At 35.6% G+C, this 26,804-nt stretch overlaps 3 protein-coding genes across 3 annotated transcripts; 2 read left to right on the top strand and 1 right to left on the bottom strand.

Moving 5' to 3' along the window:
• Positions 1-187: 187 nt before the first annotated feature.
• Positions 188-12,118, top strand: LOC140044474 (uncharacterized). Its single transcript, XM_072088994.1, has 2 exons — positions 188-194; positions 7,688-12,118. Exon 2 carries the CDS (start codon positions 7,702-7,704, stop codon positions 11,560-11,562), a length of 3,861 nt encoding a protein of 1,286 aa, XP_071945095.1. The 5' UTR covers positions 188-194; positions 7,688-7,701; the 3' UTR covers positions 11,563-12,118.
• Positions 12,119-15,703: 3,585 nt separating this feature from the next.
• LOC140044482 (uncharacterized) lies at positions 15,704-19,450 on the top strand. Its single transcript, XM_072089001.1, has 2 exons — positions 15,704-15,879; positions 16,283-19,450. The coding sequence occupies exons 1-2, from the start codon at positions 15,873-15,875 to the stop codon at positions 17,734-17,736; spliced, it is 1,461 nt and encodes a 486-aa protein (XP_071945102.1). The 5' UTR covers positions 15,704-15,872; the 3' UTR covers positions 17,737-19,450.
• A 611-nt stretch (positions 19,451-20,061) lies between these two features.
• LOC140043334 (mitochondrial 2-oxoglutarate/malate carrier protein-like) lies at positions 20,062-26,717 on the bottom strand. Its single transcript, XM_072087833.1, has 9 exons — positions 26,574-26,717; positions 26,313-26,374; positions 25,930-26,020; positions 25,279-25,362; positions 23,809-23,931; positions 23,367-23,457; positions 22,598-22,788; positions 22,273-22,324; positions 20,062-20,286 (listed from the first exon to the last, which is right to left on the bottom strand). Exons 1-9 carry the CDS (start codon positions 26,645-26,647, stop codon positions 20,131-20,133), a joined length of 924 nt encoding a protein of 307 aa, XP_071943934.1. The 5' UTR covers positions 26,648-26,717; the 3' UTR covers positions 20,062-20,130.
• Between the last annotated feature and the right edge of the window lie 87 nt (positions 26,718-26,804).

The raw sequence follows: 26,804 nt of genomic DNA, 5'->3' as shown, positions 1-26,804 counted from the left end.
TGGTATGTGGCGGCGTTGAGTTTAGACTAGAGAGGTCAATAAACCCATTTTGTGGTACATCGTCAAGCATTCCCTCCTCCTCAATGCTTGGGTGCATTCATGTGCATCACTTAAGTCTTTTTACTTGCTCTAGAGGTTGGTTGAATTTATCCTGTCCTCCCAAGCCTTGTACTATACTCCCAATATCAACAAAGGTAAGAGAGATTTTTCATTTTATACTCTCCGGTGCATACCCTTTTGCCGAACTCCACTTCGCCGTCAGACTACTGGCCGCAGACTATTCGCTCACCGATCGGGCATTTTGCCGAAAGGCCATTTCGCCTACAGGACATTTCGCCGACAGTTGAGACAATCGATATATCTATCACTATTTAGTAGTAGTAAATGCCTATTAAACTAAAGCCCCATTCCCTACGTTTTTTAGATCTAATTTAAGATCACAAACTATATTTAATGTAAAAATAATACTATATGGTCCTATTGCGATAACTTTTTTCGTCTTTAAACGGTTAAAAATGTGAAAAATAAATCGATTTTAATAATTATAGCGGCCCGCTATAAATCCCAAAATGCATTGCGCGCGGATTGATATTGTTGTTTTTCACCTGTAATTCGCCCACTTTTCGATCGATCGTGAAGCCAAAACAAATGGAAGACTCCTTACTTTTCAGCGAAAATACCGGGTTTTCCCCAATTTGTATCAACGGAGTCTGGCAAAAATAGAAAGACAATTAATGCAGCAACTATACAACGTCAGGCTAGGTATATAGCTAGCGTACGATGTTCGTACGTTACCGATGTTTACCAGCTAGGCCTACAAAACTAAGCCTAGCTAGGCTAGGCCTGAGACCGTCCACGAGAGGTCGATCGCCGCGAGCTACTTAGGTAGTGCATTGTTTCTCACTTTTTATCATAATTTACCATAAAACGTACATTTAAGACAAGGAATGACATGGTTTAATGTTTTTAAAGTGATATATATGTATTATTTTCCAAAAAACGTCCAAAATTGCAGGGAAGGGGTCTTTAAACTATATTTTCATCATCTCATTTGGCAGCGTGATTCAGATTTATGGACGTACCATCTACGCATGTGTGACATCTAAATAAATATTGCAAGATACTGTAAGAAACTTTATTTGTCTTACTACTTGGTACTTGGTTGTTATCCTCTTTATACTCCACTTGGAAGTCGTAACAAAGAGGCCTTGGAGGAATGGCTTGCCTAAGTTGAGATAATCTCTTTGAATTTGTCATATTGGTTTGGGCATGGAGTAAAGAATATTCTTTACTCCATGGTTTGGGGCTTCCATCATTGTACCTTAGGGTAGTTTGTTTCATTTTCTGGCGGTTTTCGGTAGAAACGAATTTAAATAAATATTTGTTTTTGCTGCTACTTCAATAAGTTGGGCGGCATTACTCCTTCGTGGTCAGTCTATCTATCTTCGGTAGGCAGGCCCCTTCGTGGTCTATCTATCTTCGGTAGGCAGGCCCCTTCGTGGTCTATCTATCTTCGGTAGGCAGGCCCCTTCGTGGTCTATCTATCTTCGGTAGGCAGGCCCCTTCGTGGTCTATCTATCTTCGGTAGGCAGGCCCTTCGTGGTCTATCTATCTTCGGTAGGCAGGCCCCTTCGTGGTCTATCTATCTTCGGTAGGCAAGCCCCTTCGTGGTCTATCTATCGTCGGTAGGCAGGCCCCTTCGTGGTCTATCTATCTTCGGTAGGCAGGCCCTTCGTGGTCTATCTATCTTTGGTGGTAGGCAGGCCCCTTCGTTGTCTATCTATCTTCGGTAGGCAGGCCCCTTCGTGGTCTATCTATCTTCGGTAGGCAGGCCCCTTCGTGGTCTATCTATCTTCGGTAGGCAAGCCCCTTCGTGGTCTATCTATCTTCGGTAGGCAGGCCCCTTCGTGGTCTATCTATCTTCGGTAGGCAGGCATCTGGTTTAATGTTGATTTTATTTTTCATAATTTTATAGAGGAAAGTAAGCTGGTTTACTTCTCGTCTAGATTCTAAAGCTCTGTCCACACTATCAAACTTTATGTGACAAAAAAATGTGATGTGCCCATAAATGGACATAATAATGTCATATAACTATCATATTTAAACATATCACTACCATATTTGGGCACATCAAATTTGTTTGTCACATAAAGTTTGAAAGTAGCCTACGTGTAGACAAAGCTTAACATCATCCAATTTAGTTTGGCATAGTAGATAGCATATGTCTTCGTAAGAACAAAGAAATGTCGATTTTCAGCAAATTCCGAAGATACATATAAACGGACTAAAAATAACAACAATGTAAAATATTATTATTATTGTTACATTATTTGTTTTGCTAGGTAGATAACAATAATAAATGGCAATAATGTACAGATAAGAAGATAAAACACCAAGCAGCGCTCCTCCTTTTTATAAATACCGGAAGTTGATTTCAACCGCGACCGATTTCTTCTGACCAGGGAAGAGTTAAATTACAATTAAATTGTAATTTAACTCTTCCCTGCTTCTGACCATAAACCTATAATCGATCTGACAACTTGAAAGGAGGCTGGGCTTAATTTATGGCACTTTGAAAATAAATGTATTTCTCCATGACATGATGATGATGATAGAGTGACCTTAACTCCAGCTCATCACTCACTAAACAAGTTAAATTTTTAGAACTGAGAGAAAATACACGTCGTGTGTAGCCTGAATATTAATCTGTTTCTTAATGAGATAGAGTTCATACACCAGTGACGTTGAAAAACTTACTGGTTAGTCAAGACAGTTTCGTCTAGGTAGCTGCCTAGCTAGAGTGGACGAAACTTTCATGACTAGACGTAAGTTTTCCACACAAACCGTCTTGACTAACGTTGATCGCGTACGTTCCCATCGGGAAACCACCTCGCGCGACGTTCGATTTGATGTGCCGGCGCCGGAACCGTGTCGGCGGAACAGGTTAGACCCTTTACATAAGTTTTTCCACAGCTTTATAATTTATGAACTCTTATTACTAAAATCGAAACCAGATGAAATTGTTTTCTCATTAATCATGGAGTACCGGTGTAATGATTTAATAATCAGATCCTGTTTGATCGTGATTCAATAACTCGTAATGATGTTTCGTAAGCAACGCCAGTTTTCACGCCGTACGTGTGTGAACGTAGTTATTCTTAGATTTATAATATCGTCTGATTGACGTGAAATCATCTTTATCATCAGTGTTAGTTAATAATTTAATTTGGTGCCCTCAATGTTGAATAACATACAGAACAGTGTCATGTTTATGCAAATTATGAATTAGCATAACACAGCTGATGTGCGCGCTGCCATATATAAGCACTGGTGACAAGTATTTTTGTCACAAGTAAATAATTTGTAATGGATGTACGTACATGTTAAGGTAGGTTTGGCAATGAGAAATAGGAGCATCACAACAAGGTCTCCTTGTGCTCCTATCATAATAAACGTGTTTATTAATGTGTGTAGGCCTAAGTAGAACAGTAGGTGAATGTATACTATACTATTACTAAACGTATTCTGGTCATTGATGATTTTTTTCTCTCGAAATGCTACATCCTGACTGAGACAAATTGTTAGATCATGTGATCGTATTCGCCAATCATTATTTCTCTTATTAAATATTAAGTATTTCACTTAACTCAATAAATATTTAAGTATATGCCTTAAATTGTATTCACTTAGGAGATTAATGGTGAATACAGCCACGGGTCTCTCTACAGCGTCACTCTTCCCAGGCCTGATACTATATTTTGTATACTGTAGTTCAGCTGTACGCGTGGTACTACTGCAGCCAGTGCAACTGTCACAGAATGAATGGAAGCATTAATAGGTATACAGTATTTTAACTCAATTTTAAGTCGGCTTGTTCTCTATAACGTTAGTAAATCAGTGATACAGTAAGTAAACTTAGTAAATTAATGTCGTCTGGTCATTCAAAATGCTACACAGTCTCTCTCCGGTAAGTCTCGTCGTCATATCGGTACCCTCGCCCCATTACCATGGGATGGAAGAAGAATAGACAATTAGGTTATCAGAAAACATAAATCGGTAGGCATAAATTATTAGGTTTTAATTGTAATGAAATCTCTAGATTTTAAACTATCCGATTTTCATTCATACCATCCTATTACAGTAAATATATTACGGGATATATTAGTATTAGTAGTCCAATTAAATAGTTCCAGAGGCTCTGCTAACTAACCAGTTTTATCAACTTGCAGGAGGGGCTTCATAGTTTTTAAGGGTAGGGCCTATACCTCAGAACCAAACTAGCCTACATGTTATATTTAAAACTGGACGAACAAACAAAAATTATTTTTGAGATCTACTCTTGGTGTGGCGGTGAATATCCCATTATTCTGTGTCGCCGCCTGCTGATTGGACAAATTTACTCAAGCGCGACCTGGACGTACAGAGTACACAACCACGCGTGTTTAATTGTCAAAACAACTTTTCTGGTCATTCATATCACTTGTGTTCGTCCTGTCAGTGAAAGAAGGTGACAAATGTAGAGTAGTAGATAGTAGTGTATCCACATATAATACAGTGATTTTTTTTCCAAGGTAAGATGACCAGTTGTTCTTCTGTTGGATCAATCAATCAGGATAGATAATTGATTAACAAAGGATTTCGATTTGACAACAGGATATTTAGTGTGTTTGTGTCGTACCGTCCGGATTGCCATGTGTACGTCATTGAGCTTTGTATAGCTCCGTGGACGACGACGCGTCGTCTTCTGCTGTTGATTCAATCCAGGCCATTATGACGTTGGTCAGTTTTTCTTTGTAATAGTAGAGAGCCAAGAAGGGCATAGGAGTCGCCCAGAGTGGAGAATCTCCTTGAAAACATTGCATCCCGTCAGTACGGTCACTTCACAATAATGTGATAAATATTTATTTTTATGTGATGAATTTCTGACTTATATTTTACATTATATTTTGAGGTGAGTGAGACATGAATGATTGATGGAAATGTTTACCGTTACTGTAGCAAATTATTTGTTTGCTCACACCTTTTTTTAAATATTTATTTGATTTCAACAATATTTTACGAGTGTGGTCCAACCGAAGCTGATCGTTAGAGGGACCCTCTGAGGGTGCCTAATGATCTCACAAAATACACGAGACAAAAAATAGAATTTTATAAAGATAAAAAAAATAATGCTTAAAAAAATTATAGTCCAAAATTAAATTAATAAAATTAAATTGGTTAACAAGAAGATGATTCATGTCATGGCTGGTGAAAATATAGTGCCTGTCAAAAAGGCGTCTTTGATTTAATTTTTTAGGAAAATCCTCATAAAAATATATACAAAGTGATCATATTTATATTGACAAATAATTCATTTATAAAGATTTTTCAGGATAGCCCAAAAAGCTTAGATTTTATAAAATTGAAAAATATTTTCTTACAGAATAGAATTTTTGTACAAACTAGGATTAGTTAATTTACAACTCCATCTACTGTATGTAGATATTAAGGAGTGACCGGCGGCCGGGCAAACAACGCGGAGTGACAGGAAGGGCAGACAAAGCTATCTATTATTTAACAATAAAAGTGTTCCCCTCCTCCAAATGTTAAAGTCACTGGAAATAATTATTTTGATACACAAGTCCTTTGTGTAGTCGGTTCTCTTTGATCCGATGATTTCCGCCATTAAACAATACATTTTTGACTTTGCATTTAGATAAGAATGGTTTTGTACGTGTAATTTTAAATGCCAGTAATATGACGTCATGCTGCCGGGTGTCTAAAAAACTCAGATCTAGAAAACTCAGATCTCGGATATTATCTGAGTTTTCTAGATCTACAAAACTCAGATATCAATATCTGACTTTTCTAGTTCCAAAATGGAACTAGAAAACCCAGATCATCAAATGGATCGTTCCATTATTATTAGAGGGTAGCATATTTGAAATACTACACAGTATTATACGTTTTCTTACTAATAATAATAATTATTGGAACTCGTAGTAGCAGCCTACTAGATAGATCTAGAAAACTCAGATATCTGAGTTTTCTAGATCTAGAAAACTCAGATATATCTGAGATCTGAGTTTTCTAGACACCCCATGCTGCCCTGTGGAAATTAAATGTTTGTAAAATGAATTAAAACAACTTGCATTACAACAAGATAGTTATATATTTTATTCCACGCTAAACAAGATACTGTACTGTATTTTGTTGATTGGTTTCCGACTTAAAATGTGAATAGACACCAGATTTACTCCCCATAGGGTAATCTGGAAATGCCTGTGGTCCACTATTTGTTTATAAGATTAACCATTTTATAATCCTTTGGTCATTGGTTTCGGCCATAAGTAAATTAGCTTTAATTCCTATTTTAGTAATAAGTGTATTTTCTTTGTTTTGAACAGAAAGACCATTCACAGTCAGAGCAACACCAATAAAGCACTTGCTTACATTTTGTACCTGTGTTTGAGTCTTTTGTGTTTTGCACGTTGTGTAATAGTAATATAGAGGCCTCCTATATACAGTATTAATTAAACTGAAATGTAAAGAATGTCTACATTTGTTTTTATTTCTATCGTATTTTTAACTGTACAGTTACACAATTGTATCCAATAAATATATATATGGATATCATTAATTCCCTACATTTACATTTCCCTCTCTATCCCGGTCATACAGTGTAAGGCCGCCGTATATATAGTCTCAATCCAATGTTATAGTTTGTGGCATACATAGTACGTTACTATATTACATGCACACAAATCCTTGTTTGTTTCGTAAGTAAGATCTTCTTTATTTTAAATCCTATACCGTAGGCCTCTACATTTCTTTCTTTTTTCCTTGCTTTATTTTGTCTTTCTTGAACTATGATTATTTTGAAACATTGTAATTTGTTATTTATTATTTATGTACCAAAAAATCCGGGCGATTCCCACAGAAAAACAGCTACAATATTTTAGGGAGGTTTTTTTCAATATAACTGTTGTGTGTTTATGGCTTTCAGCATTGTTATGTTAATTACCTACAATGTCATGTTTTTTTTAAGCCTTGATTTTTTAAGTAAGATGATCTCAAAATCGTCTCCACTCCTTTGACCTTTGTCTTGCAATTTTCACAGTTGATAATTGTTCTATTCCTAGTTGATACAATTACTGTTATTCTGTTGAGCATTTTTTTAGTTTTTAGTACCAGCCTTATGTCATTGTTTAAACTCCCTGGTTTTTATAAGATTCTGTAAAACTTGCATCTCAGTAAAGTGGTACGGCCCTGCATGGTTGATTAACCACCACTTCTGTCTAACGGAGATCCGATCAAGATCAGCTGATATGAACACCACAACGCACTAATACTGTATTAAATAGACCATTTTTATTGTTGTTTTTATTTAAGTAATCTGGGGTCTCTCTTCATACAAACCTGGTTTTCCTGATACCCACATTTCATCATTTTCTTGAAACATTGGGGATATTGTGATTTGATGAATAAATATATTCGTATTTGTATTACACTGTCCATCCGCGGGAATACGTGTACGGCCTCTGTCTGTGTATTGTCGGACGTCGGGTCATACGGCCGCTGTTAATCTTAATATTCCCAGTGGACATCTGTGAAGTTGTATTAACTTTTATCATGTGCCTACCTAACCCCTTTATATTTATATTCTGTTGGATCTCTGTATTAACGCATTCTATTTCCTTGCATTTAGAAAATAATCTTAAAATGGTGGACAGAAGAAAAATAAAGAATATGGTTAAGAAGTCAAGATATCTGCAGTGGTACGTGACACAGTCGGCATCCGATTTCGGAAGTAGTCCAAAAAAGAAATCGCCACACCACCAGGAATCTTTAGCATCGGATTTCGGAAGTAGTCCAAACAAAACGTCCACACACCACCAGGAATCTTTAGCATCCGATTTCGGAAGTAGTCACAGGAAGAAATCAAAACGACAGGAATCTGTTATAGCATCTGATATCGGAAGTAGTCCTATTAAGAAATCAACACGCCAAGAATCTGTTATGCCCAAGAACGTTGAACGCACGATTATTGCCAAGAAGTATAAGAAGAAGTCACGAAGTACGTTAAAATCGTACTATAACAAGTTTGTAAATAATGCTGAACATTCTAAAGAATTACAAAGTAAACCGTGTATCATCCGAAGTTTAAACAATGTCACGGGGTCACCTCAGAATTGCGATAAACCGCCAGATATCTGTGTTAATGACGATCCTATTTTCATATCGTCCGATAGTGATGATGTAGATTGCATATCCGATAGGTCTTTCTTTAATGAATTCGAACGATATTTAGACAATTTCAAAACAAGTTGTGGTATAAAAAAAGATACACAAATGCACACCACAAAAGAACCATCTAACGGAACTGAAGAAAATCGATCAACGACTACAAAGGTACAGACGTCTAGTATGGATGGATACAATACAAATAGTAGCAGCATTGAGGAGATTAGCCCACATATAAGCAAACATATGACGAAAGACAATACGGATACGGTAGCAAGACATCGTAATAAAAGCATTCCTAAAAAACGACCGTCTATTAATGACACTTCAGAACCTTCGGCGCCGAAGCCGGACCATTTACCTCTAAAGAAAAGGATATCATCCCAATACAAAATTGACCAGACAAAGTCACCGTTGAAGTCCATTTTGAAAAGTCCGCGTCCGATCTTCAAAAGAAATCTTTGCTTAGGACGCAATAAAAGACGAATATCATTTTCTGAAAATATTGATATGGCTCTTATAGACGCTAATGGAAAACTGACGTCTTTGGCACCTTCTATTACATTGAACTCGGTCCATAAAGAAGTAACTTCAAAGAAAAAACAACCCAAGGAATTGACAGCTGCACAGATCACGTTGTCAGGGATCGTTAAGAAATTGAAAATTGATAGAATTGCTGGAACCAAAATTGATAAAGTGGTAAGCTGCTCCAAACCAAAGACCGTTTCGTCTTCTCTTGCACAGATATTAAAGGATAAACGGCTTACGGTTCTTATTGATCCACAGCACAAAAAACGTAAAGGTAACCCAGTGGAGACTAGCCCCAAGAAGCAACGAATTTCATCTCCGACAGCCAATCCAACGCCGAACACTCTCGTAGGCCTAGAAACTATCTCAAAGAAACAAAGTTCCTCATCTCCAACAGCCAGTCCCACGTCAAACATTCCAGTAGAAACTATCTCAAAGAAACAAAGTGCCTCATCTAGGACAGCCAGTCCCACGTCAAACATTCCAGTAGAAACTATCTCAAAGAAACAAAGTGCCTCATCTAGGACAGCCAGTCCCGCGCCGAACACTCCAGTAGAAATTATCTCAAAGAAACAAAGTGCCTCATCTAGGACAGCCAGTCCCGCGCCGAACACTCCAGTAGAAACTACCTCAAAGAATCAAAGTTCCTCATCTAGGACAGCCAATCCCACGCCGAACACTCCAGTAGGCCTAGCAACTATCTCAAATAAACAAAGTGCCTCATCTAGGACAGCCAGTCCCGCGCCGAACACTCCAGTAGAAATTATCTCAAAGAAACAAAGTTCCTCATCTCCAACAGCCAGTCCCACGTCTCACCAGGGAGTTACAACTCCCTGGTCAAACACTCCAGTAGAAACTACCTCAAAGAATCAAAGTTCCTCATCTAGGACAGCCAATCCCACGCCGAACACTCCAGTAGGCCTAGAAACTATCTCAAATAAACAAAGTGCCTCATCTAGGACAGCCAGTCCCGCGCCGAACACTCCAGTAGAAATTATCTCAAAGAAACAAAGTTCCTCATCTCCAACAGCCAGTCCCACGTCTCACCAGGGAGTTACAACTCCCTGGTCAAACACTCCAGTAGAAACTACCTCAAAGAATCAAAGTTCCTCATCTAGGACAGCCAATCCCACGCCGAACACTCCAGTAGGCCTAGAAACTATCTCAAATAAACCAAGTGCCTCATCTACGACAGCCAATCCCACGCCGAACACGCCTGTAGAAACTATCTCAAAGAAACAAAGTTCCTTATCTACAACAGCCAATCCCACGCCGAACACTCCAGTAGGCCTAGAAACTATCTCAAATAAACAAAGTTCCTCATCTACGACAGCCAATCCCACGCCGAACACGCCTGTAGAAACTATCTCAAAGAAACAAAGTTCCTTATCTACAACAGCCAATCCCACGCCGAACACTCCAGTAGGCCTAGAAACTATCTCAAATAAACAAAGTTCCTTATCTACAACAGCCAATCCCACGCCGAACACTCCAGTAGGCCTAGAAACTATCTCAAAGAAACAAAGTTCCTCATCTCCGACAGCCAGTCCCACGTTGAACACTCCAATAGAAACTACCTCAAAAAAACAAAGTTCTCCATCTGTGACAGCAGCCAGTCTGACGCTTGTGCACCAAATTAAACCACACATACATCTAGTGCCTGCTATTAAAGAATGCAATGTTCTGTTACATAACGCTCCTATTTCCAATCATCACAATGTGATTTCGACTGTAGATACCAAAAACAACAACGCCACATCTAAAACTAGCGGTTGTCGCATTTCCAATACGACGAAGGTACGCGATACACGGTTGTTATGCGGAGGTATTAACGCTAATGAGACCACTTCAAAAGAACAGCATACAACCACGAGTGCTACTGCTATCGAGTCTCCTGAAAATAATGGACACAAAACTGTTGATAAGAATTCCAGCGATCTTGTAACACCACATGCTAACAATAATGAACACAACAAAATTGATAAGAATCCCAGCGATCTCGCAACGCCACTTGCTAACAATAATGAACACAACAAAGTTGATAAGAATCCCAGCGATCTCGCAACGCCACTTGCTAACAATAATGAACACCAAAAAGTTGATAAGAATTCCAGCGATCTTGTAACACCACATGCTAACAATAATGAGCACAACAAAGTTGATAAGAATCCCAGCGATCTCGCAACGCCACATGCTAACAATAATGAACACCAAAAAGTTGATAAGAATTCCAGCGATCTTGTAACGCCACTTGCTAACAATAATGAACATAAAACTGTTGATAAGAATTCCAGCCACACAACGCCACTTGCTAACAATATTCAACGCAAAACCTCGACAACGACTCTTGCACGCACAAAGATAACAAGTGTCCGATTATTTTCGTGTGAAAAGTGCAGCATGAAATTCGTCAGTTTAGCAAAATTAGGAGCTCACATACCTATTCATAATGCACCGAAATTATTTGATCACAAGCAAGAACAATCCTTTTCTAATTTAGTACATGACGTAGTCGATGCTTGCTATGCTAAATCTGGAAAGGAGAAATTTGGTACGCCTGTAGACATCAATAGTGGGAAGGATATCGATGAAGGAGAAACACGCGGTACGCACAACAGTTGCGCGCACTGTGGCAGAGAGTTCAATAACCTGGACAATTTGAAACGACATGAACTAGCCCATAAAATGGACAAAACTCACGAGTGTTTTTTCTGTGGCTTGATGTTTGCTTTGAGTAGTGACCGGAATAAACATGAACGCAAACACGTTTCTGACGAAGATACCTGTACCCGTAAAGAATCATATTTTTAGTCCAGCAGATTTTCATAATTGAATCACCTTGATGCTAGCAAACGTCTATAGTAGTAGTACTAGGACTAAAAAGTTATTTTTTATTTTTGTATAATGAAAACTGGTATCTTGATTTTAAGTACACTTTTAAAAGTACAAATTCTCAGTGGTGTTCTATCATATTGATGCCTTGATTCTAACTATTATATTACTATTATTGACACAGTGATATTTTTATCAATAAGTCAGTATGGCGCGCGCGTCTGCGTCCCCGGCAACGCGCTATTCGTAGTGGGACCGATCTGTATTGATACATATTTTGTTTTCATCCTTACAGTATTTTTAAAAAGTTCATGTATATATTTGTTTAACTGCCATGCAATGTACATTTTCATATACTTTCTAAAGTCTGATACTTTCAGAAAAAAATGTTTTATTTTCTTACAATTTTTCTACATAAAAGTTGCCGCTTGAGGCGGTATATTTCGTTTACAAATAAAACCAGAGCGTTTGATGGAATTTATATTTGTTTACTTTACTGCCACGCCTGTTGTTCAGAGGAGTGTGTAAAACGTACTGCCGCCGTGACTGCCAGAACACCAATCAATAAAAGGGGCGAGCGAATCCAGACTGGATTATGGGATAGCGCTTAGTAGAGTACAGGCTGTCAAAAACGCAGAAGAGTGAAATTATACTCTTTCCTGGTCAAAAATAATATAGATATAAAAAATAGTATAATTTCATGAGCGCGCGCGTTATGCGATTGCCTTGTAAAGATTGGTTGACACGTACAGTACTAGGACGGGAACGTGACGCAATGACGTAGACTTAGCGCAAGCTGACTAATGGCAAGCGGCAGTTCCTCCTCTTATATATTGTGTTGAACCAAGATTCCAATCTTGTTCAATTCCAACAACTACACAACGCAAGTAGGACGCAGGAGACGTACCGTATCCGTAACGATGAGTAATACACCTGCTTTGCGCGTACATTCTTGCGTTGCGTTCAACTCCTGATGTTGGTGATCAGGGCCGTAGCCAGGATCTGTCAAGGGGGGGGGGGGGGGGGTTCGCACACTAAGTATTTGGGTCACCCCACCCCCATACCTACCCCCCCCCCCCCTGGGGTGGGGCCTGAGGCGAAGCAAATTTTGTTAAATCACACCCCTAGATGGCCGGAAAAGACACTCTCATGCAGCATGCTACCAATGAGCAAAACGATCGTACTTGGACCCGTGGACTATTTAAATGATAACATTTGTTGCCGTATGTTAGATGCGCGTGCTCTGTGCGGAACCGCCGATTGTTAGATCATTTACTCGATATTTTGTTTTGCGTTCAAGTTCAATGCGAACGTACGTCTAGGAGAAGCCCCGAAAAAAGCACACTGGGTGAAGGAAAATGCTATTCTTATTATAGCTCTATCTATAATATTTATTTACAGCAATTTGTTGAGGAAATTAAATATGCCAATGTAAATAGGTGATATCGATACATTTGAGTACGTATCGGCGAAGCAAATTTTGTTAAATTACACCCCTTGATGGCCGGAAAAGACACTCTCATGCAGCATTCTACCAATGAGCAAAACGATCGTACTTGGATCCGTGGACTATTTAAACGATAACATTTGTTGCCGTATGTTAGATGCGCGTGCTCTGTGCGGAACCGCCGATTGTTAGATCATTTTACTCGATATTTTTTTTTGCGTTCAAGTTCAATGCGAACGTACGTCTAGGAGAAGCCCCGAAAAAAGCACACTGGGTGAAGGCAAATGCAATTCTTATTATAGCTCTATCTATAATATTTATTTACAGCAATTTGTTGAGGAAATTAAATATGCCAATGTAAATAGGTGATATTGATACATTTGAGTACGTATCGGCGAAGCAAATTTTGTTAAATGACACCCCTAGATGGCCGGAAAAGACACTTTCATGCAGCATGCTACCAATGATGAGCAAAACGATCGTACTTTGACTCGTGGACTATTTAAACGATAACATTTGTTGCCGTATGTTAGATGCGCGTGCTCTGTGCGGAACCGCCGATTGTTAGATCATTTTACTCGATATTTTGTTTTGCGTTCAAGTTCAATGCGAACGTACGTCTAGGAGAAGCCCCGAAAAAAGCACACTGGGTGAAGGAAAATGCAATTCTTATTATAGCTATCTATAATATTTATTTACAGCAATTTGTTGAGGAAATTAAATATGCCAATGTAAATAGGTGATATTGATACATTTGAGTACGTATCGGCTGGTGGTCTAGAAAAAAATAATCGGATGCCATAATGTGAACTACAGTACATGATACCATAGATATTATAGTGTAAAATATTAATATTCACTATAATCCTCTATGATACATTATACTTCATAGCCACACATAAATACTGATGTATGTCGGAAGGCTATATACTTTATGCATGCTGCCTGACTGCCAGTGATCTAAACAATTGGTACGCAGTTGTCTGGCGGTGTCCTTTCCTTTGTACGAATCGTTCGTCCCCCAGCTCGCTGTGAGACGCGTCAATATCATGTTGAATGCAGGGACCAAACATTTATTTTTCAGGTTAAAATCGGCAATTCATTTGCAACTCTTAGAAATTTACAGACTATATCGCTCGAAGTACGCTCATACAGGGAAGAAGGTACTGTATGAGTTATTCCGAACGAGTTTACGAATTTTTAAATTTACGAACAACTTTTTGTACTGTGGGGCACGTATTTGGACGATTTTCGGAGATGAGGGTGAGGTATTGGGCATGTCGGGGATGGGGGTTCGCAGTCGGTTAAGGGGGGTTCGCTGTAAAGGGGGCCGGGGTTCGCCCGAACCATAAAAACCCCCCCTGGCTACGGGCCTGGTGATATAGACATTTTCTCGGGAACACTCAACAGTCGACAATTCAAATTTCCTTTCTATATTATCTGAAGTGACCTACGTGACCTACTAGGTTAAATTCCTGGTGGCCTACTAAAAGAGAACATTGGAATTCCTTTGAAGATAAATTGACGCTGACTTCTACCAAGTAGCGTCTGGAGACCGTTGTTAAGGCTGAATGTTTTGACGTATTCTCTCAAGAAGGACGATGACTTCATGTGTGAGGAATTCAGCAAAGATAAATCATCGGTGGAATTCCATAAACTAGCAATGTGTGCTTGACGTGGTAGACAGGTTTTGTAAAGTGTAAATGAAAATTAAGTTGATCATCACATGTACCCACTTCCGAAAAGGTCCGGGAACAATATCCCCTTACTTCCGACTTTAGTCATACTCTCGGGGGCGGGTTTTTACATTAATTTACCTTCATACGTTTTATTGAATTCATTTCTCGCTAACCGACACGTATACGTACCAAACAAAAAAATAAGGAGATACTGTAGTAGCGTCTTTGTGAGACTTGAATTACCAGTATATCGGTTTAGAATTTCTTCTATGCCGCGCCTGTAGATTTATATATTTTTTATTTATTTGTATTTTCTGTATACGAATATTTGATGGGTTAGGTATGATATTAAAGTATAAAGAAGTTACAAAATAATAGGGTATGATATTAAAGTATAAAGAAGTTACAAAATAATAGGGTATGATATTAAAGTATAAAGAAGTTACAAAATAATAGGGTAGGATATTAAAGTATAAAGAAGTTACAAAATAAAAGGGTAGGATATTAAAGTATAAAGAAGTTACAAAATAATAGGGTAGGATATTAAAGAATAAAGAAGTTACAAAATAATAGGGTATGATATTAAACTATAAAGAAGTTACAAAATAATAGGGTATGATATTAAAGTATAAAGAAGTTACAAAATAATAGGGTATGATATTAAAGTATAAAGAAGTTACAAAATAATAGGGTATGATATTAAAGTATAAAGAAGTTACAAAATAATAGGGTAAGATATTAAAGTATAAAGAAGTTACAAAATAATAGGGTAAGATATTAAAGTATAAAGAAGTTACAAAATAATAGGGTAAGATATTAAAGTATAAAGAAGTTACAAAATAATAGGGTATGATATTAAAGTATAAAGAAGTTACAAAATAATAGGGTATGATATTAAAGTATAAAGAAGTTACAAAATAATAGGGTAGGATATTAAAGTATAAAGAAGTTACAAAATAATAGGCCCTACTGTAAAAGTTTGACCGGTTGGTAGAGTTTGTGGGCGTGCTTAACCGACAGAGGGGGTGCTTCATGATTATTCATTTCGCAAACTGCTGCTTACAACTTTTATCTTGCCTGGTCCTTCCCTCCTCCGTTCCATGGTCTTGCTAATTTTATCCCTATTATATTGACTGTTTTCAAATGAAATAATCTATAAAATAATGGACGGTAAGAATTGATTCATTCATTCATTTAAATCAAGTATAACGATAGCGAATGAAAGGGCTAGCTAGAGGCGTAATAAGATAGTATTACAGGTACTTATATTATAGTCTAGCTAGGCCTAGACGTAGTAACTAACTAGAATAGTAGGATCCTAGGCCTACAGTAGGTATATTATATTATACTCTCTACCAGATAAGCCAACCAATGGCCAAGTTTTTGGTACTTTAAAATTAATAATTTTATTACTATTTAATTTAGTTAATTCATTATTTGTTTGTGATCTCTCTAAATCTCTCTACACTAATACTAGGGCTATAGGCCTATAATTTATTAGTGCTAACTACTACTAGGCCTACTACTACAGTAGACTATGAGAGTATTCATTTTGTTTTATTTATCTTTTCAGACACTGATAAAATGACAACCTTACAAGATGAAGACGAGTCTGTAACTTTAAAAGACCAATCCGCCCATCTAATCCAAGAGCCTGCTGGTTTAATGCAAGTTGTTGAAGAATCAGTAATAGAAATTTGTATAAAAAATGAAAATCTAGTTATACAGAAACCAGAGGGCGATATAGATAACTGCGAAGGGCCGCAGAGCTGTCTGGTGATGGAATCCACAAACAACTTGAAACAGGCTAATGAAATGGAATCTTGTATTGAGATAATGCCAGTTCAGAAATTATTTCACAGTGACAGTGATAAGGTTGAAGACAAAAATGACACAATATTAAAAAGAGAAGACAAAGTTTACAAGGCAAAGACAAATATGGAATCTGAACATTCTACAGAAATCATTATGGAACACAGAGGGACTGTGAGTGAAAGTAATTCAAAAAAAGAGTTGGCAAGTGAAGTACAGAGCATCTTAGAGGGTTTACAAGATGAAATACCAGAAAGTAGTTTTAAAGAGAAACAGAAACAATCGACTGAAAATAAGAATGGAAATAAAGAAACAGTTTTTCAGGTTTTCCAAGTTATTGAGATGAAAGATACTGAACAGCAGGAGCAAATTATTGTGGATTTACCCTCTTTTTCCGACAATAAATTAGAAATGAAAAGCAAGAAACAAAATTCTAAAACCAAAAAGAATCATGACATGACATCATCCATACCTAACGTCCAGTGTTCATTCTGTGCCAAGAAATTTCACACTGATCACCAAAAAGACATACATGAGAAATACCACACAGAAGAACATCCTTGTAAATGTGAATATTGTGATAAACGATTTACAACGGTTGGTGGACAGCACCGACACGAACGAAAATTTCACACGGGAGAGAAATTACATAAGTGTGCCTTTTGCGAGAAAACATTTGCAACCGTGTCCGCAATTCGCAGACATGAGCGAGTACACACCGACGACAGACCGTACAAGTGTATACTGTGTAAATCCACTTTTAAAGACAGTACTGACCTGCGCCGGCACGAACGCCGACATACCGGTGAGAAACCTTTCAAGTGTAAGATATGTGACCGTGCGTTTACCGTACGCAGCGCTATGAATCGACATCAACGCGTACATACAGGAGCTAAGCCGTTCCTATGTGATCTTTGCGGACACGCTTTCACCGATAGATTCACCTTAAAACAACATGTTAAAGCGCATGAGCGCGGGAAAGTTTATAAATGCGGTGTTTGCAATAAAGGGTTCTCGTTCCGGTATCATCTTCATTCTCATAGAAGAGAATGCGGTAATAATCTTACCATTAAAGACGTTGAGGATAAAGTGTCGGCAAGTTTGGCTTCAGACAAGGAGACGGCAAGTACAGCAATCTTGCAGTTGACAGAGAGCATTGTGGGATCACAAATGGTATACTACTTGAATCAGCCAACAAGTGAAATAAACAAATGAGCCAAGATGGTAGAAACTGTGATGTAGTTGAGATAATACTGCATCTTTAAAGTAAACTTGGCTGAGATCTATGTTTTTCAGGCTAAAGTATAAATAGTGAAATTAAGTGAGAACATGATAACACATAGGAAGCAAGAATACATGCCTTTTAGACAGTTTCGAAAATTTAATCAAGAATGACGGGCAGGTCCAGCATTTTTAAACACAGTACTATACTAACATATAATATTAATAGTCTGACGAAATGGATATAAACAAGTAGTTCCTAATTTCATTATACAGTAGCCAGGCGCAGATTTAGATGGGGATGAACAGGCTTGAATGACCCCTCTCCTCCCAACCTAAAATTTAACAGCCATGTCTTTTTAAAATAAAGACTATTTTTATTTTTCTGCAACCCATCGGATCCTTGAAATCTAATTCCTTTTGAAATATTTATCCCCCACTAATCTACAATGCTGGATCCGCTCTTGGTAACTGTCCAAAAAGGGAAAGCGGGCCCCCTGATATGTACAAAGAATAAGTGTTTGCAAGTTTTGTAGACTAAAATATAATCTGCATCAGTACTATGTAAACAAAAAAGCAACAAGTTATTTTTCTATTTTTTTGTTGTGTTATATATTTTACGTTGTTATATCACACATAGTTGTGATCACAGCATGATTTCAACATTCCATATGAGAATCTAAATAATGCTAGCAGTGGTAGTACTATATATTGAATATATATGTTGAAATGACTATAGCGAGGCATTTAATAAAAAGGCAAACTGCCTTAAAATGAGACATTTTTTTAGAAACTATTCTCCCCATCAGAACAGTAAACAAGCCTAGAGTGCTTATATACCAATAGGACATGTGTATGTAAATGAGTAAGTAATTAGCATAATAAAACAACATGCCTCGCTATAGTCATCTTAACTCGTAAGTTTGGTGGTATTATTCATGATATGTTAAAATGTTTGGAAGGATGCAGGTAATCACATGGGTGATCACATGATATGGTTGCTAAGCAAACCAGTATACAGAAATGCCTATAGGAAAATATTAATTTGTATTTAAATTTGATGTTATGCATATGGATGCTCAATTCCTTAAATCTATTTTTATAAACAACTTAAAATATTTTATTTAAATTATTATATATATAAACCACCAATATCTATGAATGGATTTTAATTTGGAAATGCAAACAAAAAACGTTTTCACAAAACTTGGTGGATGGCAAGACCTAACTACTAGGTTCATCATGATCTGCCTAAGGTCATTGGTGGGTGTGGCTAGATGGAAATGAAGCACTGTGGAAGACACTTTTGATAAATATAAATTGTATGACCCATGACAACATCCATAGTATTAGTAATTATTTTTTAGTTGTATCAATCATGTGAATGAATGAACAATTGTTACCCATTTTCACCTTTAAATCACTAATAATATAATACTCTACATTCAATATTTTTTTAGTAAAACAAAAATGGTTTTAAAAAGGCATACATAAATGTATATGTACTGTTACATATCTACAGATTAAATAAAAATTTGAAAGATTTTGAAATAATAAAATGGACAGAGACGGTACAGTGTATGGACAGTATAAATTATAAAATACACCTAGCAATACTAATACAGCATACTTTTGCGGTATGTACAAGCATAAACTTTAAAATTTAAAAACTGTTTTAGTATATAAATATATTATTATTTGTATTTGGACATGGCACCAGAGTTTGTTTTAGTTTTCACAAAATATTGATGGTGTGCAAATCTTGCATATTTATAAAAAATAATAAATTGATAATAAAAAAAAATTACCAATACAAATAATATTCTGTAAATTAATAATCTAAAAAATAAACAAATAATAAACAAACAAATACAACAAAATGATAATACAATAATAATCCATACAATAATGAGCAATACAATAATCTACAATACTGATCAATACAATCATGGAGAACCTAACTTATTTCTCCATGATACAATATAATAATCAATACAATACTGATCAATACAATATAATAATCAATACAATACTGATCAATACAATATAATAATCAATACAATACTGATCAATACAATATAATAATCAATACAATACTGATCAATACAATATAATAATCAATACAATACTGATCAATACAATATAATAATCAATACAATACTGATCAATACAATATAATAATCAATACAATACTGATCAATACAATATAATAATCAATACAATAATGATCAATACAAATAATAATCAATACAATATAGTAATCAATACAATAGTACTGATCAATACAATACTAATCAATACAATAAGCAATAATCTTCATTAGCTTTGCTCTACTTTCTAACAAAAGGAATGCAAAATAATAATTATTATTAGTAAGAAATCTATTAATTATTTTTTAGCAATGACTTCTTTATAAAATCTATTTAATTGTTCTAGGAAGATGAAAGTAAGAACAGTGTGAGGACCTAGACGTGCATAGTACGGAGTGAAGCCCTTCCATAGACTGAAGATTCCCTCTGAGCGTACTGTCTTAATAAGGACGTCCTGTAAGACAAAAAGAAAAACAAATCCACAATTGCAATACTGTATTGCTAAATGGTGAATTACTGCAGTAACTATTCCAATAATGTATTGCTAAATGGTGATTCACTGCAGTACTGAACTGAACTGAACTTTTATTGTATCTCTTTTAAATCAGAGGCAGTCTCAATGAGATGTGCAACAAGTTTACAGTGAAAAATAATACATACACACTTAAATATAAATACAAAACAAGAAATTAGACATAATAACAAAATTACAAAAAAAAATTTAAGAAAACTGAGACAGATTAAATACTAAGAAAATGAGTAAATTAAGTTTGAGAAGGAATTGTATTATATATATCATTTCGTGTGTTCCAAGCCATGGTCAGAAAAATTTTGCAATGTTTGTCGAAAATAATACTTGCTGATTCGTATACATCATGGGTCAATTGATTTGGTGTAATTTTAAATTCATTATGGATTTCAAGATCATGAAGAATAAGTGGTATTTAAGATCTAGAGAGTTAGTAGTAAACAATTCCCAGAACATGGATAGATTATTGTTGTTTAGCTCATCTTTAAGGTTCATGAGTATTGGTTGTCTAACGTACTCAAGTCGTTTGCATTCAAATACGAAATGATATACAGTTTCCTTTTCATTACAATTACACAATAAACATATACCTGCATTTTGAGGTGACCATGCTTCTTTTCTACCTTCAAGTGGTAGAGAATTGGAGCGAATTTTAAATTTTAGGTTTGAAGCATGGTAGTTACACTTATCTAATAAGTATTTTTCAGTAACAATTGCAATACTGTATTGCTAAATGGTAATTTACTGCAGTAACAATTGCAATACTGTATTGCTAAATGGTAATTTACTGCAGTAACTACATTACTCTTTAAAGATGTATTGTCACCCTGAAAAAATATTTTGTTAAATTTGTTTTTGTTAAATATGCAATTTTAATATCATAATAATTATTCGTTTTGACCAAAACTTGGATAAAAAAAAAAACAATTGTATACCTGAAAAATCTGTAATTTAAGCAAAAAATAGTCAAATTGGCTGCCAGCCAATGGATTTTTTGTTGAATTTAACCATTTATTTTTTCATTTTAGTGAAAACATAATTTTTTTCATTTTTTTTTCTACGCAAGTGATTAACTTGATTAAAACTACAAAATAACCTCTTTGAATAACCTATCTGATGTAGTTAAACTTCATTTCTCGTGTTTTTAGGACAATACATATTTATGTAAGCTTTTTTTTATGGTAATCATACACACTGTTTATTGCAGTGACTGCCTCATTAACTTCTACATTCAAAGAAACTAAAATATTTCAGTAAAAATAATATGTAGTATAATATATAATATACAGTAACTGCAATTAATTTTGATGATCCTACAGTCTCAAAGATGTGGGTTCAAGTTCAACACAAGTCAAAACAGCACCAACAAGGCTTTGGTTTACAAGGCTTTGGTTTACAAGGTACAGGTTTACAAGGTACAGGTTTACAAGGTACAGGTTTACAAGGTACAGGTTTACAAGGCTTTGGTTTACAAGGCTTTGGTTTACAAGGTACAGGTTTACAAGGTACAGGTTTACAAGGCTTTGGTTTACAAGGCTTTGGTTTACAAGGTACAGGTTTACAAGGTACAGGTTTACAAGGTACAGGTTTACAAGGTACAGGTTTACAAGGTACAGGTTTACAAGGTACAGGTTTACAAGGTACAGGTTTACAAGGTACAGGTTTACAAGGTACAGGTTTACAAGGTACAGGTTTACAAGGTACAGGTTTACAAGGTACAGGTTTACAAGGTACAGGTTTACAAGGTACAGGTTTACAAGGTACAGGTTTACAAGGCTTTGGTTTACAAGGTACAGGTTTACAAGGTACAGGTTTACAAGGTACAGGTTTACAAGGTACAGGTTTACAAGGTACAGGTTTACAAGGTACAGGTTTACAAGGTACAGGTTTACAAGGTACAGGTTTACTTACTGTAGCTCCTTTGAATTCTGGCTTTCCATCTATTACTTTCATACTTTGAATTCTGAAATATAAAAATTTTTACTTTTAGAAAATATTGCTTTTTATGCAGATTGGTTAGACCAATCTTGTGATTGGTTTGACCCTTCACATTGTATAAGAGTTCAGCCTATCAAAAGTGATGCGTTGGATTACAACATGTTAAGAATAACACATAAAGTTTACAACTAATGAATGTTTATGAGTTATATCACTTTTCCGCTAAAAAGTGTAGAATTAATACCAAAGAGCATGTGATTAACCAATCAAATGACGAGGAATAAAACATTTATTTTACCTAGTTTTGAGAATATCTACTGGCATTGAAGCGCATGTCGTTACAAATCCACTTATCATACTAGCTCCAAAGTGACACATGATATTGTCTTTGAAATATCCAGTGCCAAGAAGTAGCTGTTTAGCTTGCGAGTAAGACGCAAGCTGAGCTGCATTCACTACCATTGCCCTTACTATTGTAGGCCCACAGCCCTGTAAGAAAATTACAATCAGTTAAGTTTTATGAAGCCTGTTTACCAGTCGACGTTGAACTGAATTGACAGGATTCAAAGATTTTACAGGAAAAGGGGGTTAAATTAAATGTCAATGATTTGAAAATTCAACATCAACTGGAAAACAAGCTTGATGCAAATTGAGCTGCATCATTTCTCTTACTATTTTAGGAGCGGATCCATCGCTGACATAATAATATTAATAGTCTGGCAAAAATATATACTGTATATCAAAAAGTAGTTAAATGTCATTGTAGCCGTCAATGGGGCAGCGTATGTTCCTGGTCTCTGTTCTGTCTACACTATCAAACTAGTCTGACAAAAAAGTCTGATGTGCCCAAATATGGTAGTGATATCCTCAAATATGGTAGTGATATGACATCATCGTGCCCATATATAGGCACATCATATATTTTTTGTCGCATAAAGCTTGATAGTTTAGACAGAGCTGTAGAATCTTAGGAAACTTGCTTTATTGTTCATTTATTTATTGCTACACGTATACTGTAGCATGTGTTATGGGTGTCCTAGTGAGACCAGTCCATTCACAATACATACCCTCCATAACGTAAGCACTCCTTCCTCTTGGACTATTCTGGCTAGAGCATTGAATACACTTGTGTAGCCACGCCTCTCAGCAGGTGGTAACCTACACAGTAAAATAGTAACAAAGGAGTTGAATTAGTAAAACCGTATACAAATAATGAATATGGAAAAAAGTACTATTTCATGATTGTTAAAAGAATATAGAATAGAATGTACTATTGCACAACATGTGACCCACAATCATCCAATCAAATGACAGGAATTTATTTAGGTGTTATATGAATAACTTTTAAAGGAGTGTGGCCCAATGCCTAAAAATAGTGTCTAAATTAACATAAGGTTATATTTATTTTATTGGGTTTTTTCCCCGTTAAGTTAAGGTTAGACCAGGATGGGTGAAACATACCCCCAACCAACCTTATTGGATTCAACTATAATTAATCAAAAAATTTACCTTCCATCTGATGTCATTCTGATGAGTGAGATTTCGGCTGGGGTGCCAACAAACGCTCCAATCGCACCAGCTGTCAAACCGATGCACGCCTTTAACATAAAGCTAGGTGGTTGCCCTTCAGGTCTAAGCAAAACAATTATACAAGCATTGTTATAATATCTTCATGTTATTGTTTGAAGAAGAATACAAACATATTATAAAACAGGTCAGGAATGTTAACATTCTGAGAGGCCTGATACGTTTAACATAAGTCTTAAAAACCAATGATTATGACAAATGTATATATAGTGTAGTGTGTATATAAACAAACATTTTTTTTGGCACACTTTGAATTAAAATATTTTTAAAATAATTAAAAATATTCAAAACACTAAATAACTATTTTCTTGTTAGCTTTGGAATAGAAGATCTTATCTCTAATAATTATTATAATTTTATTTTAAAACAAAATGCTGGTACAGAATTCCACATGGTTCGTAATGAACAAAAAAGTTTAAATGTTTATCAAGACAAGGAATAAAATGAAGGTACCAGGAAAATATCAAAATGTATTTAGACATTGTTGTTATACACTGTATAATAGAGTGTGGTGTAGTTACTACATATTCATAAGTTAAATACCTATTGTATTTATCAAAATTGCTTGGTGATTTTTATAAGACCACATGTACAGTAATTGGAATAAATACAAACAGAAAAATTAATAACTTGTAGATTTAAGATTTTACGCTTAAATGTGATTAGATTTTTGTATTTTTTAATTGATCATTACTATGTGTTTTTCAGTCCTTGTTGAAATTGCCCCACACAGGATGAATAAAGAATTTGAAATGATATAAAAAAACAAATTTTTCTCACTAGAAATAACAGATGAAGAGATTAAGCATAAATACTCAAGAAGCTTAGATAATCAAAATAGTACAGTATTATAAACAAAAACAGATTTTTATGCTTAAAAATAGATTTATCTTTATAGCTCTGTCTACACTATCAAACTAGTATCAAACTAGATACACTAAATATGGTATTGGTAGTGATATGAAATCATCATGTCCATATACTGTATGAGCACTCATATCACATTCACATTAAGTTTGATAGTGTGGACAGGTATCAAACTAGATACACCTAAATATGGTATTGGTAGTGATATGAAATCATCATGTCCATATACTGTATGAGCACTCATATCACATTCACATTAAGTTTGATAGTGTGGACAGGTATCAAACTAGATACACCTAAATATGGTATTGGTAGTGATATGAAATCATCATGTCCATACACTGTATGAGCACTCATATCACATTCACATTAAGTTTGATAGTGTGGACAGAGCTTTAGTTTAATTGTTTATATAATAATTAAATAAAAGATGTAGCATTTTTTACCATTTTATTTTATTAATTATAGACCTTTTTTAAAAATTGATTTGGCAAAAATATAAATGTCAGTAGATAGTAGTCTTACCCTGAGACCATATCAAAGAGTGTGGTGTAGATCCCAAGCCTGGTTGTGGTGTACGTCGCCTGTCGCAGTAAACCAGCTGAAAGCCTAAAACAATAAATAAGATTTATTACAAGGATTTAGCCAGGGATTTATGTCGATGAATGATGAGTGTCGATGAAAAGTTAATAATAATAATTTAATAATAAAAATGTATATAGTGCACATCCACTTAAAGTGCTCACATCATTTAAAACAGGACCATAGGTGCAATATTTATACCTGTTTTTATCCTGTCTAAATATGTTTTTAAATCAATAAAAATACTGAGTGTAGCTGAATCAGTATTTATTTATTAATTAATTGTTTTCATTTTCAAGTAGATCAATCGAGGATAAAACACAGAAAATTACAAAAAGCAACTTATTTCCACTGTGGTTCCTAAATGAACCACCAAACAGATTTTCAGGAAAAAACATATAATAATAATTATCTGTTATTTTTAATTTATACTCCATTAATATCATAAATGCCTCAGAAAAGAGGTACGATTTTAATGTGTTTTTTAAAGAATAAATTCTTCAAGTTCCAGTGTGGATAAATAAAATAATGACACATAAATACATAACATAACAATTAAAAAAACAATAAAATAATGTGCAAGTGTGAACCCACCCTGTGTAAATACCAATAAAACCTTCATTCTTTAAAATTGATTTAACTGCGTGTAAACTGGTCTTATGTTCTTTAGCTGCTCCACCAATACCTAATAAAAGAAATGCATTTCCATATATAATTCTTGAAGAGTTGAATTCTTGGTAACTCTGAGAATTTATTAAAATCCGAGGTTACTTCAGTTCCATTGTGATGATGTGTTAATCTTTAAACACAAATTAGATAAACATTAATTGTAATTGTTAATTAGGCTTTGATATCAGCATTTTATAAATCATTAAAAATATTATTTTGAACAATCAATATTTAAAGTACTTTTAATTTATTATTATCAATACAAATCAGACACTGTTAATGATATCCAATCCTGTGTGTGAACTTACCGCTAAGTTGCATTCTATTCTTAACAAGATCCAATGGTTGGACAAACACTGTGGCACCCATACTTTAAAAAGAAAAAGTATGACTGTAAAAGATCATTGATATTTTATCGTTGCTAAACTAGGCCTAGGGCCTACTACTTACTAGCAGAGTGGTGGCAGTACCGGGTCGCAGTGACAGTATCTACCACTATAGCTAGACTAGCTAGGTATGGCTAGGCCTAGCTAGACGTGATCATCATGCAGTGTAAAACGTATACATACCCAGCAAGCCCTCCATAGAGAAACTTTACAGGTTTCGGAATGACAACATTAGATGAAACCTGTGAATTCGACATAGTTTACTGTTAAGCTGAGCAGCAGCAGCAGGACTCACAGCACACGAACAGCAAAATATAAACCGGCACCTGAAACAATTTTAATAGGAGGAGATCGCTCGAGTTATATACCCTTACAGCGCCCTCTGCCGATAAGCAATTATACAGCAGCAATTAT

The sequence above is a fragment of the Antedon mediterranea genome, chromosome 3, assembly GCF_964355755.1.
Source record: "Antedon mediterranea chromosome 3, ecAntMedi1.1, whole genome shotgun sequence".
Lineage (NCBI taxonomy): Eukaryota > Metazoa > Echinodermata > Crinoidea > Comatulida > Antedonidae > Antedon > Antedon mediterranea.
Note: the sequence above shows the minus strand (reverse complement) of the source record. Positions and strands in the feature narration are given on the sequence as shown.